Source organism: Hyla sarda, chromosome 1 (genome assembly GCF_029499605.1).
Source record: "Hyla sarda isolate aHylSar1 chromosome 1, aHylSar1.hap1, whole genome shotgun sequence".
Taxonomy (NCBI): Eukaryota; Metazoa; Chordata; class Amphibia; order Anura; family Hylidae; genus Hyla; species Hyla sarda.
In genome coordinates, this window is record NC_079189.1 from 240,063,561 (window position 1) to 240,083,385 (window position 19,825).

General features: G+C 42.1%; 1 protein-coding gene across 2 annotated transcripts in view; it reads right to left on the minus strand.

The window, feature by feature from the left end:
* WRN (WRN RecQ like helicase) overlaps positions 1-19,825 on the minus strand; it is a gene marked incomplete in the record, with an annotated part of 240,253 nt that overhangs the window by 40,074 nt on the left and 180,354 nt on the right. For both annotated transcript variants that reach the window (XM_056569404.1, XM_056569396.1), the window contains 4 exon segments: positions 2,634-2,726; positions 4,064-4,165; positions 12,382-12,563; positions 13,141-13,315. In XM_056569404.1, the coding sequence (XP_056425379.1) occupies positions 2,634-2,726; positions 4,064-4,165; positions 12,382-12,563; positions 13,141-13,315 (552 nt within the window).

Here is a 19,825-nt window from a genome sequence, read left to right on the forward strand (position 1 = left end):
CTTATCCAATCATAGGTCATCTCACACTGAATTGCTCTGGGCCGTGTGTAGAAGAGTGACGGAGGAAGTTCTCCCCTGTATGGCTTCAGATGATATCACGCCTGCTGGGTAACACCCATTCCCTTATCATGATGGGGCAGTGAACTGGGAAGATTATAATATTTAACAAGATCATGAGAGGTACTCTTTAATCCCAATCCGCTGATTGAATTCAAAGAGGAAACTGAATTTCCATAGTGTGGATGGGCCCCAAGAGTATTTTTCCCAGATCAGAACTCTTAACCCCTTAAAGGCATAGGGCGTAAAGGTACGCCCTGACGCCCTGGTACTTAAGGACACAGGGCATACCTGTATGCCCGTGGGAATTTCGGCCCCTGCCGCGTGGGGACCGGACCGGGGTGACTGCTGATATCTATCAGCAGGTACCCCATGCAAACCCCTGGGGGGATCCTGATACCCCCCCATTCCGGGTCAATCGGGTCTCTGGTGACCCTGTGACCTGGAGAAAAAGGGTGAATGGGGCTATCCTTACCCAGCAGGAGTGAATGACCGACCAATCACGACCCCACTGGGTGGTGATCGGGTGGCGATCATGGCGGAGATCGGGGCCGGCGGGGGTCTCTTACCTCTCCCTGGTCCGGCAGGGGTCCTCTGGTGCGGCGGAGACAGAAGCAGTGGCAGCAGCGGCGGAGGTCCCGGCGGCAGGATACAGCAGGAAGTGAGGCCTGTTCCCCTCCTGCTGTTGCTTAGCAACAACCCAGCATGCACAGCCAAACGGCATGCTGGGAGTTGTAGTTTTGCAACAGCTGGAGTTCCAACTACAACTCCCAGAATGCCCTTTGGTAGTTTGTGCATGCTGGGGGTTGTAGTTATGCAACAGCTGAAAGCACAGTTTTTCTAATAAAAAGTGTGCATCCAGCAGTAATACAACTCCAAGCATGCACAAACTACCAAAGGACATGCTGGGAGTTGTAGCAGTGTGCCTCCAGCTGTTGCAAAACTACAACTCTCAGTAAACCCTTCGACTCTCAATGCATGCTGATTGTTGCAGTTTTGCAACAGCTGGCGACACATTGGTTGTGAAACAGAGTTTGTATCCTAACTCAGTGTTTTGCAACCAGTGTGCCTCCAGCTGTTGCAAAAATACAACTCACAGCATGCACTGTAGTTCTAGTTTTGCAACAGCTGGAGGCTCACTGGTTGCGAAACACTAAGTAACAAACTCTCAGTTTTTCGCAACCAATGTGCCTCCAGCTGTTTCATAACTACAACTCCCAGCATGTAAGGTCTGTCAGTGCATGCTGGGAGTTGTAGTTTTGTAACAGCTGGAGGTTTTATTGCCAACAATTATGGCAATAAAATGAAATACCAACTTTAATGGGGTAGATTTATCAAAACCTGTGCAGAGGAAAAGTTGACCAGTTGCCCATAGCAACCAATCTGATCACTTCTTTAATTTTAGAGGCCTTTTCAAAAATGAAAGAAGCAATCTGATTGTGGGAAACTCAGCAACTTTTCCTCTGGACAAGTTTTGATAAATCTCCCCCAATAGTCTATGAATGTATAATAATTTGTCACCAGCATAATCCTGTTGAAAAAATTAATTTTGCTACCTGACTTTTGTGATGCAATGATTTCGTTTGGAAAAAGGTAAAGGTTTTTGTACCCAAAGTAAGATCTGTAAGAGCAGTATTTCTACTAGAGCATACCATCATACTGTACCACAAATACGGTTTTGGGTGGATGAGAGTAAAACTTTATTTAAAGCCTGTGACTATGCCAAACCACCAGTGCCGCTCTCTTCATACAATTTTAACTTTGCCAAACCATATAAATTCATATTCCACTCTTGACATTTAGAAGCTAAAAGTGCTGGTGGTACTTACCAATATGTACCCCCATCTCTCACTACATATACTTAATATAGAAATTGGGCTCTACCAGCAGCATCTACTGCTAAGAAATGGCTCAAAAATATTACAGGATAAGCCTTAATGTAAGGTTTTATTTTATACAGACAGAAAAAGCCTTATGCCTTTAACTTAGGAAATAAGCAAATGGTAGTGGGACGATCAGTATAATGTCTGCTGGATACATCACCTAAAACTGAAATCAAAGTAATTCTATATGATATTCTTTAGCCAAGTTTATATTGTACACTAGTAGTATCCTATATGGAAACAAGTGACTTGTTGATGGTTTAGTCTCCTGGAAACAGCAACAGTTAATCTGGCTGTCTGCCCGAGACGATCACTAATGTGGCACCTATGAAATGAGCATGAGTATTACATTTATGGAAAGAGTCCAAGAATGGAAGCACATTAACTGTAATTCTCCATTTACTAAAAAATAACTAAGATTTTGAAATTCTACTTAAATAAGCTTAATTTAACGACAAGTATACCCCATTGCAGTGTTTCCAATGCTCGTTCCACAAGATAAATCCAGCCAGTGCATAACATAAATCCCCATACAACCCCTAACCGTTTATACAGTGTGTGCCACACAGATTAACTACGGTACATAACTTTGTCCTATTTGACCTTGACTGGAGATGCCTCTGAATATCCACTACTTTTCAGAAATAGCACAAATGTGGAGTTGTCCAACATCATCCTTAAGAGATCATTTACCTGGTCTTGCAGTTATCACAACATTTTTCAGTTCCCATGATGCCATAAGAGACCTTACGGAGTTGTTTGTCTTCAAAATGAGACAAGATGATCCTACACGAGGGAACAATATGAGGTAAATACAAAAGAACAAGAATTTACATGTTAAATTGAATGAAGACAACAATGGGCTAAAATTATCTTCATTAATTTAATCTTGAGGGACATAATTATTTGGCTTTGTCTAATTCACAGACAGTGATGTCACTCTCTATGAACAAAAAAAAACGGTGCATATAGTATGGAAAAAAATGTGTACATAAAAAAAAAAACAATCTTATTGTCTTTCTACAACAGCCTGCTTTCTTTTATGTGATTTCAACCATAACACACAACAACAAGGACTCATTGGCTAAACATAGTACCAGTGGTTAATAATAACCACTACTAATACTATCTATTGTGTGATGTTTAGATATTATATTACAGCTGCTCAACTCATCATATGTTTTCCCTATTAAACTATTTGTAAAACTCTGTGTCCGCTTTCACCTCTGTATTGGTGCCTGCTCTCTCACCCTGGCTGCTATCAAAATGAATGGATGTCTCTCTCTTTATGCAGTGGTTCCTGGTCTGACCTGTAGGGTGCACATGCACACTCTTTCAAGAACTTAAAGGACAACTGCAGCGTCTGATCTGATCACGGGGGTGGGTGAAGCGTGCTGGCTGCCGCATGACGCCGTGACTGACATGTTCCACCCCCCCACCCCCACGTATCTCTATGGGAGGGGCAGAGATGCAGCATTCTTGCATCTCAGCCTCTCCCATAGAGCTGTATGGAGGAGGCGTGTCTGTCAACCTTTTAGTGAGATCGACGACACAAGCATTAGCCACGCAGAGCCGCGGCATGTGCCAGTTCCCTGTTTGGGAGATGGCAGGGGGTGCACGCGTTTGGACCCCACATGATCAGACACTTATCCCCTATCCACAGGATAAGTTGTATTAGGCTGCAGTTCTCCTTTAAGGAGCTAGCGCTCACAAATCTGTACAACTAAGGACTTGTTCACACTGCCATAGGTGGAGCACCGTCAGCAGGTCTGTCAAGTCTAGCGGAGAAAAAAATGGTGCAAGCACCATTTTTTTTCTCCGCTTAATTCTGTAAAATTACCGGATCGCTGACAGGCCCCACACAAGTGAATGGGGGCCGTCGGGACCCGACAGTAGCCGTTTTCATCCGATCTGTTTCAGGGTCTGATCGGCTCAAGAAAAAAGAAAAAAAACGGCAATGTGAACCTAGCCTTATAGTATCTTAGTGCTCACAAATCTGTACAACTAATAGTATATGACAATGCTGCAGAAGTATATATATATATATATAGTGCACTTGTTTTGCAACACATGAACTTCAACACTGCAAATTAAAGTCAAATAAAAAAAAATACTATTCATACTTCCGTCTGCAATTGCTTGAATTAAGGTATTTTTCCATCTTTGATAACATTTTCAATTTGTACTCTCGAAAATTTCCATTTTTGATCTCACTGAGCATGTGCCTAAAAAAAGAAAAAAAAACATGATGGAAGAGATTTGTTATTACAGTCTTTAATTTAGATGTCTTAAAACTGGACCAGACAAGCAGAGGATTCACCAAACTTGTCACAATTACACGTGCTGTAGGTTGCACCCTGTTAGACACTTTTCACTATGTCACCTCTTGATTGGCTTACTTTAGACCACTATTTGCACCAAAATTGTAGTGGGCCCCATTTTAGAACTCTACTTAGCCGCACACCTCACTTTTCACAACTGTCTTGTGAGGTTAAAAAAAAGTGTCTAAAATGCATAATAAAAATGGTGTATGGCATGTGTGTTGGTCTTCAGCTCTCTGTAAATTTCCAACATGTCACTTATGCGTATAATAAACTATCTAGCTTTTTGTAGTCAGAATAACATGAAACACATGTCTATGTATATTTTAGGGCTTCATGCATATGGCAGCCTGAACGATGACTGACTAAGATGGCAAAGATGATATGGTGCTAAAGGCACACAAAGGGCTGCCATATGGTGCAAACTGTGCTAGCAACACTGAGAGGAGAGCATGCCTGTAGTTTGACACAATGATAGAAGATGATGCAAATTATTTTTACTCACAAATTTGTAAAAACATCAATAAGAAATTGAAGGCATACAAACAAGAGGTAGTAAGGGCCTGCAGATTTCTACGTGTGCCATATTCTGGTTTCTTGATACAACCCAGAACTTAGTATAGCATATACTCAAAGCACTTTGTTCATTTTTAAAAACCTTTGGGAATCCCTAACTTCACATAACTATATAATTAGTATGTGAGCTGTAGGATGCAATGTGATCTTAGCCTCAGTTCACATTGTGTATTAGTTAAAGACGACCAGTGGCCAGTCCATAAACTTTAGTCTTTTTTAATTATTATTTACTTGCTCCACCTCACTGTTCCCAAGACAAAGGGGTTTGGTTGAATATCTGCAGTAAATATTTTTCAAATACAACACTCCAATGCTACCCTCTCTCATTTTGGTTGTGCCGATGGACATTGTACAAACTGCGGTCACCTTATTCGTCATGACCTGCAAAAAGTGACAGACCGTACTAAGGCTGCTGAGGGGTACCTTCCCAGGTTATAAAACAACACGCTTAGGACATTTAATTTCTAGAGGCTAAATCGAATGACTTAGAGAATAGGCTCCACCGTAATAATATTCACATTGTTGGGACGCCAGAACCCGTTGAGGGTCTCACCCCGCATACATAGAAACTTGGCTAAAAGATTTGTTTGGTTCCGATTGTCCTACATTTCTGCTGTTCAAAGGGCACATCAGGAGCCCACACGGCCCCTGCCACCAGAGGCACCACTAAGGCCCATGTTGGTAAAGTTATTTGCACTACAGTGACATCATCCTTTGCCTGGCTAGAGAAAAACAACCTGTCACTTTGGATGGGCATAATATTTCTTTCTTCCAGGACTATTCCTCTGATGTGCAGAAAAAGCGGGGAATGTTTCTGGATGTGAAGAAAAACATGAGAGCGCCCCTTGTGCCATAATCTATGTTCTAAACCGCTCATTCGAGTGGTTGCTCTGGGGAAACACACTTCCTCTACGGCCTAAATAGGAGGCCTCGAGATGGCTAGGTGCTTATGAGTAGCAAATCCGTCAGTAATCTTCTTTCAATTCTCCACAGCGAGATCTAGACTGAATATTCACTCATCTAAAACTGTGTTCTCCCAGGAACTTGTGGCCAAAATTAGGATGAATTGGTTATGTTTTTGCTTTTTACAATGCAATCTAGGTAGGTCCCGGTTTTTATTATGACCCTACTTTGTTACCTGGTCACTTGTTATGTTTGCTGCTGTGTTCTATTCTTGTTGCACTGATGAGACTGTACCTGGGTCCTGTTATATGCAGTGGGGTATGCTCTACTCTTAGGATTATTATTTAGTGTTTTTTTTTCTTTTATGTATGCTGCTCCCTTGCCTGGACTTTGGCACTGTGTGTTATTTTTATTATGCTCTATGCTATTTTCACTAACACTACGCTGTGGCTCCAGGTATAAAGTTGGGCCCACGTATTGCAAATTGCAAATCTTGTTTTGGTTGTTATGGCGACCGGTTGTTTTGTTTCTTGTGTCCTCATTTTATGTTTTTTCTTTAGGCACTTCTCTGGACCTTGAAGACTTCTCCAGTGAGCAACTTGTCTCTGCTACTCCTGTATCTTTCATTTCCTATGCTGATGGTCAATGTCTTACCTTAGCATGGAACGTCCTTGGGCTAGGAGACCCTTCCAAAAGATATGCTATATTTGACTCTGTGAGACAGTTCGAACCTGCTTTTTTTAATGTCTTACAGAGATGCATCGTCCATAGGGCCTCATCCATAGAAGTGATTTCTGCTTTTATGTATTTGGGTATACAGGTAACCATAGCTGTTCAGGACTATGGGGTATTCATCAAGAGTGGTGTAGGTGAACGTCTTTTTACCCCATTAATCATTAATTCATGTGGTAGAAACTGTGTAACTGCACCCAATTTATTACATGGCACATGTGCGGTCGCGGTGCGGCGCATTATCGGCAAGGTAATTGCCGATACCGATAATGCCCAAAATCGTGATTATCGGCCATACCGATAATCGGTCGATCCCTAATCCCGACTCCTTTGTTTCATTCAGCGCCGGGTGATCCTGTATATTTCCGAAGTCCTCTCCTATGTCTACACTTATCTACAGGAAGGCTGCAAATGGGACGTTTTCTGAACATACGCTTTACGTTTTTGTGTATGTTACATAACTGACTTTGGTAATCAGCTGTCTTCCTTCTCCCTCCCCCCAGTGGGTTGACTTGGAGTCCTGCATATGAGAGCACCTTCTCCTCTTTTTTCTCTCTCAAAACAGCATCTGAGACAAACTGTGCGACAAATGTACACAACAAAACCAGGGTAAAACCAATGATGAATTCCCTCCTATGTTTTGTCTAAGCTCCAGTTGGTGTAAGTTGCCTCTCTCAGTAGTAGGGAGGGCTAATTTAGCTAAAATAGTCCATAGCAACATGGTAAAATAGTTTGTAAAGTTGAAAAAAAAAGACAAGAGTCCATCAAGTTCAACCTAAAACCCTACTGTGTTGATCCAGAGGAAGGCAAACAAAAAAAAAAAACATGAGGCTGATGCCAACAGCCCCATGACAAAGGAAAAATTCCTCCCTGACCCCAATATGGCGATCAGAATAAATCCCATAATCAACATTCTATCCCCATAAATCTACTACCCATAACCTCTAATGTTATTTCTCTCTAGAAAAACATCAGGCCCCCCTTAAACTTTTGTATTGAGTCAGATATCACATATCATGCTACAGAGAGTTCCATAGTCTCACTGCTCTTACAGTAAAGAATCTCTGTCTGTGATGATGGTGAAGCCTTTTTTCCTCTTGATGTAGAGGATGCCCCATTGTTATGGTTACAGGCCTTGGTATAAAAAGATCACTAAAAAGATTGCTGTACTGTCCATTCATATATTTGTACATTGTAAACAGATTGCCCCTAAAAAGTATTTTCTCTAAACTAAATAATCCCAAAATTGATAACCTGTCTTGGTCCTGTAATCCTCCAATACCATTAATTATCTTTGTCGCTCTCCTCTGCACCCTCCCAAGTCCAGCCATGTCCTTTTTAATTACAGGTACCCAGTATTGGACACAATACTCCATATGTGGTCTGACTAGTGATTTATACAGAGGCAAAACTATGTCCTTGTCACGTACCTGTCTTGATACATCACATTTGTTAGCCTTGGCAGCCGCTGCCTGGCACTGATTGATAAAGTCGAGTTTACTGTCCACCAGTACCCCCAGTACAGATTCCTCAGCTTCCGTACATCTTGCAAAACTCACCCCTTAAGATTGGGATGCCCCATTTTACTAGGATTCAGAAGTTGTTCTGTTAATTAGTTTGGAAAGGTTGGAAACTTTTCAAAGAGGCTAAACGCTACCTTTACCTAACCCACTGCTATATTTTCTAGGCTCTTAGCTGCCGCAATTGAGGGGATGTTGGGCCTACTGGACGATTTTTTTGATGTTCAAACACAGGGGCAGGTTACCTTACACCTATTAGAAATTGGCTCACTCATGAGACCTTCAGATCAGACACCAACTGCAGAACTGGTTTGTAAAGTGTGGATTAAAGGGGTACTCCGGTGAAAAACTTTTTTTTTAAATCAACTGGTGCCAGAAAAGTTAAACAGATTTGTAAATTACAGTACTTCTATTAAAAAATCTTAATCCTTCCTGTACTTATTAGCTGCTGAATACTACAGTAGAAATTATTTTCTTTTTGAAACACAGAGCTGTATGCTAACATCACGAGCACAGTGCTCTCTGCTGACATCTCTGTCCATTATAGGAACTGTCCAGAACAGCATATGTTTGCTATGGGGATTTCCTTTTACTCTGGACAGTTCCTAAAATGGACAGAGATGTCAGCAGAGAGCACTGTGCTTTAAAGGGGTACTCCGCCCCTGGCATCTTATTCCCTATCCAAAGGATAGGGGATAAGATGTTAGATCGCCGCGGTCCCGCTGCTGGGGACCCCGGGGATCGCCACTGCGGCACCCCGCTATCATTACTGCACAGAGCGAGTTCGCGATACAGGGGCCGGAGCAGCGTGACGTCATGGCTCCGCCCCTCATGACATCACGGCCCGTCCCCTTAATGCAAGTCTATGGCAGGGGGCGTGACGACCGCCACGCCCCCTCCCATAGACTTGTATTGACGGGGGCGGGCCGTGACGTCACGAGGGGCGGAGTCGTGACGTAACGATGCTCCGGCCCCTGTACTGCTGTCATTATGTGCAGAGCGATCTCGCTCTGCGCAGTAATGATAGCGGGGTGCTGGAGCGGGGATCCGGGGGGTCCCCAGCAGCGGTACCGCAGCGATCTGACATCTTATCCCCTATCCTTTGGATAGGGGATAAGATGTCTAGGGGCGGAGTACCCCTTTAAGGCTAAATCTATGCTATGAGTAGTGGGTAATACTACTTTTATGCCATTGTGGGGTAATCCAAACCTACCAGAATTTTTCTTGTTCAGGGACTCAGTTTTGGAAATGCATGGGAGTGGTCCATATAGGCCAATTGTATCAAGATGGGGGTGTTGAAGTTGTGTTTAACTTTTCCAAGCTTCAAAACAAAATCACAGAAGTGTGTTCCTGTCGTGTAAAACTGTTTAAAAATTTATAAAAAGATCAGATAAAAAAAAAAATGCTGATAAAATTATCGGAATCCTCTGGCATTATCTCCTTGTTTGGGAAGTTACTAAATACCCACTCACAGTCTATGAAAAAATTTGATGCTGATTTAGGGGGCAGTCTACTGATGAGTGGGAGGTTGCTCTGCCCTACACCCCCCCCCCCCCTGCTTTCTATATTTGAAGTGGTTGATTGCCCCAATTGTTTTTACTTTATAGGTTAAACAAAATTCTGGTACTTTTGCATACGGTTGGCCAGTGTGACGATTCCTCATGCTTTAGATGTGGGCATGCTAATGCTACCCTACTTCATATGTTCTGTGATTGTCCCCTACTTATTCTACAACCCCCCATCATTATGGACTTTTTCACTAGGGTACAGCATATACTTTGTCTGGAGAATGGCATCTATAAGAAATGTACGCCTCCCAAAAATTTAGAGAAGATTATGCACTTTTCCGGTGCACAGGTAGAAGGGATATTTAGCGCTGTCCACAACCAAGGGTGGGTAATCTATAAATCTTTTATTTAAACATGTAACGCGTTTCAAGGACGCTCCGTCCTCTTCCTGTCTGAGGAAGAGGAGGGAGCGTCCCTGAAACACGTTACATGTTTAAATAAAAGATTTATAGATTACCCACCTTGGTTGTGGACAGCGCTAAATATCCCTTCTACCTGTGCACCGGAAAAGTGCATAATCTTCTGTACACGTTCCCTATGCTTTGTCGAGGGCGGGATAAGCTGCAGTCCTGAGTGGATACCCGGGCAGGATCTCCACCACAACCTTCCGAAAGGATTTTTCAATACATGCTCTCAAAAGTGTTGTGCCTCTCCCCTAGCACAACACTATCTGGTGAGTTGCTCTATTGTTAGGGGCTCACCTCTTTGCATATTATCCTTCACAGTGGAGCGCTTTGTTTCTATCTTTTTCATTTCAGTCCCAAAAATTTAGGTCAGTGTGGGGTCCTTGGGACCATGGTTACCATTTGTGTAGCTCTCATCCTTCATTAGTAATTCCTAGTAGGTGTCTGTTCCCCTTTCTTCATGTACGTGTTGTATCCCAAATTAATAGGTTGTCTGTTCCTTTTGTGATGAGTTCTGGGGGGTGGTTTGTCCCTCAGCCACGGATATCTTACTGCAGTAACAAAAACCACTACTTCAGAACAGTCTTTTATGCAATGGGTGTAGTACTTTTGTAAGTCACTGCCTATGTATCTTCTTTTTTGGGGCTACTCGACTGATAAGAGCACACTATTTGGTCTCACCCCTGTTTTGTTATTTCACTCGTGTTGTAGGTTGCTTTGGGTTTTGGGATGGGGTCAGTGGGGGAGGGTTGATGGGTTTCTCTTGGGTTTTTATTAAAATTGTTAATAAAAACAATTTCTAATTTAAAAAAAGAAAAGCTCATGAAGTATTTGTTAATTGGATGCCATACAAAGACATCACCCATACATTTAACAGATAAGTTGTGTTTTGTTTTTACAGAAGTCTATGGAAATAGTGTTATCTACTACGGTATTCTATACTTTGTTAGCAATATACAGATGTTTACTGACCAAAAGGCATGAGAAAGAATACTCTTTTGGCCTCTCCCTAACTAATAAATCCCTAATCCCAAAATGGGAAAATGCAGTGTAAACAAACATTTCAGCTCTTTGACCAAATTGAAGAAAGAGGAAAAGAGGGCAGAACATGAAGCTCTGTTTAATTCCAGCACTGTAGTAGTTTTTTCTTTTTGTAGGGACACTAACCTCAACAATTTCTAGAATTAGCCTGTGACGTGCTGCTCCTATGCATGATAATGAAGGCTATATAGCAAAGGTCCTTTATTAAACATGGCAGGCTGACTTTTAAAAGCAGAATCCCATTTTTTTGTCAAACGTCCTGATCACTCAATGTTAAAGATAAACTAACAGATGGATCAATCCCATTAACCGGAATATAAAACTATGTATTTGTTATCCGTTCGAGACATAACACAATCTTGCAATATGCAAATGAACTCTTAAAAGAGTTATCCACCATAGGGTGATTTTAGTACATACCTGTCAGACAGTAATGAACCTGCTTGTCTTGGGGCTAAATAGCTATGTTGTGAGATTACCATAGCGCTGTGGCTAACTTTTTGTTAACTGGGTGTTTCCTGTTGGAGTTTGTTCTCTCAAACTACACATCCCATAGTTCCTTGTTTGTAACTGTGAGGTCACTTTCCTCCCTCCTACACATCAGCCACCCCACCCCATTGAAACACAAATTAGCTGCATTCCATTTAAAAGACCAGTGTTTTCTAACCAGGAAGCCTACTGCTGTTGCAAAACTATATCTCTCCCACCCAGCGGAAAACATTTTCTTTTAAATCAACTGGTGCCAGAAAGTTAAACAAATTTGTAAATTACTTCTATTTAAAAAATCCTAATCCTTCCAGTACTTATCAGCTGCTGTATACTACAGAGGAAGTTATTTTCTTTTTGAATTTCCGTTCTGCTTGACCACAGTGCTCTCTGCTGAAACCTCTGTCCATTTTAGGAACTGTCCAGAGTAGGAGCAAATCCCCATAGCAAACCTATCCAGCTCCAGACAGTTCCTGACACGGACAGAGGTGTCAGCAGAGAGCACTCGTGGTCATACAGAAAGGAAATTCAAAAAGAAAAGAACTTCCTCAGTAGTATACAGCAGCTGATAAGTACTGGAGGGATTGGGATTTTTAAATAGAAGTAACTTTCAAATCTGTTTAACTTTCTGGCACCAGTTGATTTAAAAGAAAATGTTTTCCAGTAGAGTACCCCTTTAAACCCGCTTCCAGTGTAGTTAAGTTCATTTACAAATTGCAAGATTTCAGGAATGGCTGAACATATGGAGGTAAGTAATACATTGTTTTACTCAGGATGAACCACACTAACCACATATATTTATGCTAGTGGAGTTGATACATCTGTCAGTGACCCTTTCGAAAATCTATAGTAGTAAACCATCATCTGCTATGTGAATACTTAAAATTTACCTGTTAAACTTCATATCTGTGGGAGCCCACAAAACATGGCAACTGCTAGGAAGACCGTCTCTGCCAGCTCTACCAATTTCTTGATAGTAGGATTCCATTTCTTTAGGAGCTCCATAGTGTATAACTTTACGAATGTCTGGTTTATTAATACCCATGCCAAATGCAACAGTAGCCACGACACACTGTAGGGCAGAAAACATTGATCACAATTGAAAAGTTAATTGCCGTTGTAAACCCCCCGTAAACTGTTCTCCATTTTGCTCTTATGCCTCACCCCACCACAAAGATAAATCTGTCTTGTATATCTGCACATTGCTTGCAAAGTTATTCTTAAAGCATGCTTCCAGCTATTTTTTGTGTTTGTTAAAATCGTATGTCTCATCTCTGATTTAATGTAAACTTAAAACTTTATTCATTTCTACTTAAACCCACAGAGCAGGAGAAACTTGTTACATCCTCCCTCTCATGTCAAGAGTGAACTAAGCTATGAGATTTTCCACCATATTAATAAAACCCCTTTCTGCTGCAGTGATTTTCAGGAGAATGTGGTTGAACTGAGCGTGTGATCACCTTAGTGGATGTAACCAAGAGCAAAAGTTTTTTTAAACTAAAGCGTTTAGTTTTTAGTTGTACATTTAAAATTTGTTCAATTTCACATAATGCATTAGTTTAGACCAGGTTATCTCAATGGGAAAACATCTTTAACATTACTATTTAAACAACAAGCTTCATCTGTTCACAGGAATGCCACAATTGTACCTGTAGCTCGTCTCGCATAAAGCGGTGATGTACGTCTCTCCTAGCTTTGATCCCCATACCAGCATGATAAGTATCACAGGCAATGCTCAGCTTTAACAATTCTGCAGTGACCTGTTCTGATGTCTTTCTGGAGGGGCAGTAGACAATAGCAGCACCTTCAAATTCCCAGCCAGGCCTAGGAGCAAAAATAAAGGTTTTAAACGATATTCTAAATTACTATAACCAAGATGACCCAAAAAGTGAAAGGACCCCAAAATGTAAAAACAACAATCAGTGGAATAAATTATGAATACTAAAAGCCTATAAACAAAGAAAATACCTTGAAGGAGACCATATTAACAAAAAAAAAACTTGTATCATCTTTATTAAGGTATACTAATAAAATACAATAAAACAACATAGTACCACAAACGGTATGGAATAAGTAGAACAAAGGGTGGGTAACTGGCAGGGGATCCTGCTATGCACATATGTATGTAGAACATAAGAAAGCATAATAAGTAATTAGTAGTAATACAAATCACCCCCAAAGACATGCATGAAAATATATATTAATCGAGCTAAAGTGTGAGAGCTAAAATACTAGGGGAAAAAACCTCAGTGCTGAGAATAAAGCAGCATATACTTATAAAGTGCAGATATTATGCATACATAAAGCATAGGTTTTGCCACCAGCCTTTATTCAGGAGGTTTTTTCCCCCCTATTACTTTAGCACTAGCACTTTAACTCTATTACTATATATTCATGAATGGCATGTCTTGGAGTTATGTATATAGCTACTTATTACTTATTCTGCTTTTTTATATGTTCTTTGGTGCTCACACATGCCCAGACATTACCAGGTTTTTTCTATTTATTAATTGTATGCTTCTTTGCTGGGCCTTATCAGCAAATTATTATTGTGCATAGCAGGACCCCCTTCCCATTACCCGCCCATTGTTCTACTTCTTCTATACTGTTTATGTGGTACTACATTGTTTTACTGTATTTTATTAGTCTACTTTAATAGAGATAATACATGTTTTTTTCATAATATGGCCTCATGTGGTATTTTCTTAGTTTATAGGCTATTGTTACTATAACCAAGGTAAATGTCTAGTTTGCAAACTTTTCTTGGCATACAGTGCTATCAGTCTTTTTAATTTAACTTCTTGTAATCTATGTTAAATACCATGGTCCGTGCCTGGTGCGTTTGTTCCTGGACCACAAGAGTTTTGTACCTTTACCAAATAAAGCTACATATGCTCAGCATTTCAGAGGTTGCTCACAAATCTATAAATACATGTCCCTTTGTACGGTGTCCATTTTAGGACAGCATCAGCCGTCAAGATGTACCTCGCTCATCCTTCAGCCAAAACGGCGTCCCGCCTCCTCTCTCCTCTGTCAGGCGTCAGCCAAGACCTTTGTCATCCTTAAAGGGGTATTCCATGCAAAACCTTTTTTAATATCTATCAACTGGCTCCGGAAAGTTAAACAGATTTGTAAATTACTTCTATTAAAAAATCTTAATCCTTCCAATAGTTATTAGCTTCTGAAGTTTTCTGTCTAACTGCTCAATGATGATGTCACGTCCCGGGAGCTGTGCATGATGGGAGAATATCCCCATAGGAACTGCCCAGCTCCCGGGACGTGAGTCATCAGAGAGCAGTTAAACAGAAAACAACAACTCAACTTATGAAGCTAATAACTATTGGAAGGATTAAGATTTCTTAATAGAAGTAATTTACAAATCTGTTTAACTTTCTGGAGCCAGTTGATATATAAAAAAAAGTTTTGGCCTGGAATACCCCTTTAACCCCTTAAGGACCAGGCCATTTTACACCTTAGGACCAGAGCGTTTTTTGAACATCTGACCACTGTCACTTTAAGCATAAATAACTCTAAGACGCTTATACCTATCATTCTGATTCCAAGATTGTTTTTTCGTGACATATTCTACTTTATGTTATTGGTAAAATTTTGTCGATACTTGCATCGTTTCTTAGTGAAAAATTCCAAAATTTGATGAAAAAATTGAAAATTTAGCATTTTTCTAACTTTGAAGCTCTCTGCTTGTAAGGAAAATGGATATTCCAAATAATTTTTTTTTTTATTCACATATACAATATGTCCACTTTATGTTTGCATCATAAAATTTACGATTTTTTACTTTTGGAAGACACCAGAGGGCTTCAAAGTTCAGCAGCAATTTTCCAATTTTTCACAAAATTTCCAAAATCACAATTTTTCAGGGACCAGTTCAGGTTTGAAATGGATTTGAAGGGTCTTCATATTAGAAATACCCCATAAATGACCCCATTATAAAAACTGCACCCCCCAAAGTATTCAAAATGACATTCAGTCAGCGTTTTAACCCTTTAGGTGTTTCACAGGAATAGCAGCAAAGTGAAGGAGAAAATTCACAATCTTCATTTTTTACACTTGCATGTTCTTGTAGACCCAATTTTTGAATTTTTACAAGGGGTAAAAGGAGAAAATGTATACTTATATTTGTAGCCCAATTTCTCTTGAGTAAGCACATACCTCATATGTCTATGTAAAGTGTTCGGCGGGCGCAGTAGAGGGCTCAGAAGCGAAGGAGCGACAAGGGGATTTTGGAGAGTACGTTTTTCTAAAATGGTTTTTGGGGGGCATGTTGCATTTAGGAAGCCCCTATGGTGCCAGAACAGGAAAAAATACCCACATGGCATACCATTTTGGAAACAAGACCCCTTGAGGAACGTAACAAGGAATAAAGTGAGCCTTAATACCCCACAGGTGTTTCACGACTTTTGCATATGTAAAAAAAATGTTTTAAAAATGTCACTAAAATGTGTGTTTCCACCCAAATTTCACATGTATGCAAGGGTTAATAGCAGAAAATACCCCCCAAAATTTGTAACCCCATCTCTTCTGAGTATGGAGGTACCCCATAAGTTGACCTGAAGTGTACTACGGGCGAACTACAATGCTCAGAAGAGAAGGAGTCATATTTGGCTTTTTGAGAGCAAATTTTGCTCGGGGGCATGTCTCATTTAGGAAGCCCCTATGGTGCCAGGACAGCAAAAAATACCCACATGGCATACCATTTTGGAAACTAGACCCCTTGAGGTATGTAACAAGAAATAAAGTGAGCCTTAATACCCCACAGGGGTTTCACGACTTTTGCATACGTAAAATAAAAATAAAAAATTTCACTAAAATGTGTGTTTCCCCCCCAAATTTCACATTTTTGCAAGGGTTAATAGCAAAAAATACCCCCCAAAATTTGTAACCCCATCTCTTATGAGTATGAAGGTACCCCATAAATTGACCTGAAGCGCACTACGGGCAAATTACAATGCTCAGAAGAGAGGGAGTCATATTTGGCTTTTTGAGAGCAAATTTTGCTCGGGGGGCATGTCGCATTTAGGAAGCCCCTATGGTGCCAGGACAGCAAAATAACCCCCACATGGCATACCATTTTGGAAACTAAACCCCTTGAGGAATTTAACAAGGGGTACAGTGAGCATTTACCCCCCACTGGTGTCTGTCAGATCTTTGGAACAGTGGGCTGTACAAAATTTTTAATTTGCGCAGCCCACTGTTCCAAAGATCTGTCAGACACCAGTGGGGGGTAAATTCTCACTGCACCCCTCATTACATTCCGTGAGGGGTGTAGTTTCCGAAATGGGGTCACATGTGAGTTTTTTTTTTTTTTTTGCGTTTGTCAAAACCGCTGTAACAATCAGCCACCCCTGTGCAAATCACCTCAAATGTACATGGTGCACTCTCTCTTCTGGGCCTTGTTGTGCGCCCCCAGAGCACTTTGCGCCCACATATGGGGTATCTCCGTAGTCGGGAGAAATTGCATTACAAATTTTGGGGGGCGTTTTTCCCTTTTACCTCTTGTCAAAATGAAAAGTATGGGGCAACACCAGCATGTTAGTGTAAAAAATTTTTTTTTTTACACTAACATGCTGGTGTAGACCCCCAACTTCACCTTTTCATGAGGGGTGAAAGGAGAAAAAGCCCCCCAAAATTTGTTAAGAAATTTCTCCCGAGTTTGGCGATACCCCATATGTCGCCCTAAACTGTTGCCTTGAAATACGACAGGGCTCCAAAGTGAGAGCGCCATGCGCATTTGAGGCCTAAATTAGGGACTTGCATAGGGGTGAACATAGGGGTATTCTACGCCAGTGATTCCCAAACAGGGTGCCTCCAGCTGTTGCAAAACTCCCAGCATGCCTGGACAGTCAACGGCTGTCCGGCAATACTGGGAGTTGTTGTTTTGCAACAGCTGGAGGCTCCATTTTGGAAACAGTGGCGTACCAGACATTTTCATTTTTATTGGGGAGGGGGGCTGTGTAGGGGTATGTGTATATGTAGTGTTTTTTACTTTTTATTTTATTTTGTGTAAGTGTAGTGTAGTGTTTTTAGGGTACAGTCACATGGGCGGGGGATTACAGCGAGTTTGAGCTGCCGCGCAAAATTTGCTGCATCGCAAACTTGCAGCCTGATAAGCCCCCTGCCCATATGAATGTATCCTGTACATTCACAGTGGGGGGGGGGGGACCTCCAGCTGTTGCAAAACTACAACTCCCAGCATGCACAGTCCATCAGTGCATGCTGGTAGTTATAGTTTTGCAACAGCTGGAGGCACACGGGTTGGGAAACACCGAGTTAGGAAACAGACAATGTTTCCCAACCAGTGTGCCTCCTGTTGTTGCAAAACTACAACTCCCAAACATTCTCAGGCATGCTGGAAGTAGTAGTTCGGCAACATCTTTAGAGCTAGATGTTGCCGAACTACAACTCCCAGCATGCTTGGAGTTGTAGTTTTGCAACATCTGGAGGACTACAGTTTGCAGACCACTAATACAGTGGTTCCCAATCTGTGCCCTTCCAGATGTTGCAAAACTACAACTCCCAGTATGCCAAAACTGTCCAGGCATGCTGGGAGTTGTAGTTCTGCAACATCTGAAGGGCCAGATGTTACAGAACTACAACTCCCAGCATGCCTGGACAGTAAGGGCATGCTGAGGATGTGTAGTTTTGCAACATCTGGAAGGCACAGTGGTCTCCAAACTGTGGACCTCCAGATGTTGCAAAACTGAAACTCCCAGCATGCCCGGACGCCAAGAGCTGTCTGGGCATGCTGGGAGTTGTAGTTTACAGGGTCCCTTTACAGCAATGCATGTCGCTTTACGGCGACGTGCATTGCTGTAAAGGGCCCGACCGCGGCTGAAGATCTACTCACCTGTCGCCGCCGCCGCCGTCTCCGCCGCCGGGATCCGGGTCTTCAGGGACGAGGTAAGTACCGGGGCTGGTCCCCAGCACTCCCCCGTCCCCCGCCGCTTCCTCCGGTCTTCCTCCCGTCCTGTCCGGACTTTCAGGGGCCGGGCAGGACGGGAGGAAGTAACCGCCCCCCCTCCTGCGATTGGTCGGTTAACTAACCAACGGATCGCAGGGTATAGGAGGAGGTGGCCGGTTTGCCACCTCGCTCCTATACTTCAGCATGGTCCTGGCTGTCTGTGACAGCCGGGGTCATGCGAAATTACCGGGCGGTCGGGTCCCAGAGACCCGATCAGCCCGGTATCGCCGCAGATCGCAAGGGCGATTTCCCTTGCGATTTGCGGCGATCGCCGACATGGGGGGCCTACATGGCCCCCCTCGGAGTTTGCCCTGGATGCCTGCTGAAGGATTTCAGCAGGCATCCAGTTCCGATCTCTGCCCGGCGAGCGGCAGAGACCGGAAAATGCCATGACGTTGTGGAACGTCATTGGTCCTTAAAGCCCAGGGTGCCATGACGTTCCACAACGTCATTGGTCCTTAAGAGGTTAAGTCTGTCATACCTCATATGAAAATGCTGAGTCAGCAGAACTTCAGCAGACCTGCTAGCACAGTTTGTGATTGGCTGTAGGTGTGTGCAGTCCCGTTCCTCTCATGCACCCAGCTTTTCCCGATTCCTGCAAAACAAACCTATGCTCTCAGCTTTTCCCCTATTCCTGCAAAACCTACAGTTATGTACTCAGCTGTAGGTTTATCAGGAATTGTTAAAAGCTCAGTACAAAACTGTAGGTTTTGCAGGAATCGGGAAAAGCAGAGTACATAGCTGTGGGTTTTTCAGGAATCGGGAAAAGCTATGTACTCAGCTTTTCCCAATTCCTGAAAAACCTACAGCTAGCATAACTGTAGGTTTTGCAGGAATCGGGAAAAGCAGAGTACATAGCTGTAGGTTTTTCAGGAATCGGTAAAAGCTATTGTCAGGCCCAAAGCCTGATTATTAAAATCCTATATGTGTATTATAATTATAACTGTGTGATGTATTATCCAAGCCATGGGTGAGAGGCCATTCAGACTGTGTTTTTGTGTATTGCATTTTATTGGGGGGTCTGGCTGTTTGTTTACATCTCCTTTGAAGTCAAAGGCTTTTTTGAAGTCATGCACTCTGGTCCCATCATATAATCAACCAGATAAGAGGGCCAGGGACAGAAGTACCCCCCTGGTGGGATCAGAGGGGAGGGGGGAATGGAGTCTCCATCCAAAAAGGCAGATATATAATATTTAACAATGCTAGACTCAGTGTGTTCAATGCTGTGCAACAAGCTGACAAGACCATCCTAAGAACAGCACTCTCACTGAAGGACTGCTATACCATCATGCTGTAAGAACTTCATCTTTTGTTTTCTGAACTTGTCTTGCAAAACTCTTTTATATATTTTC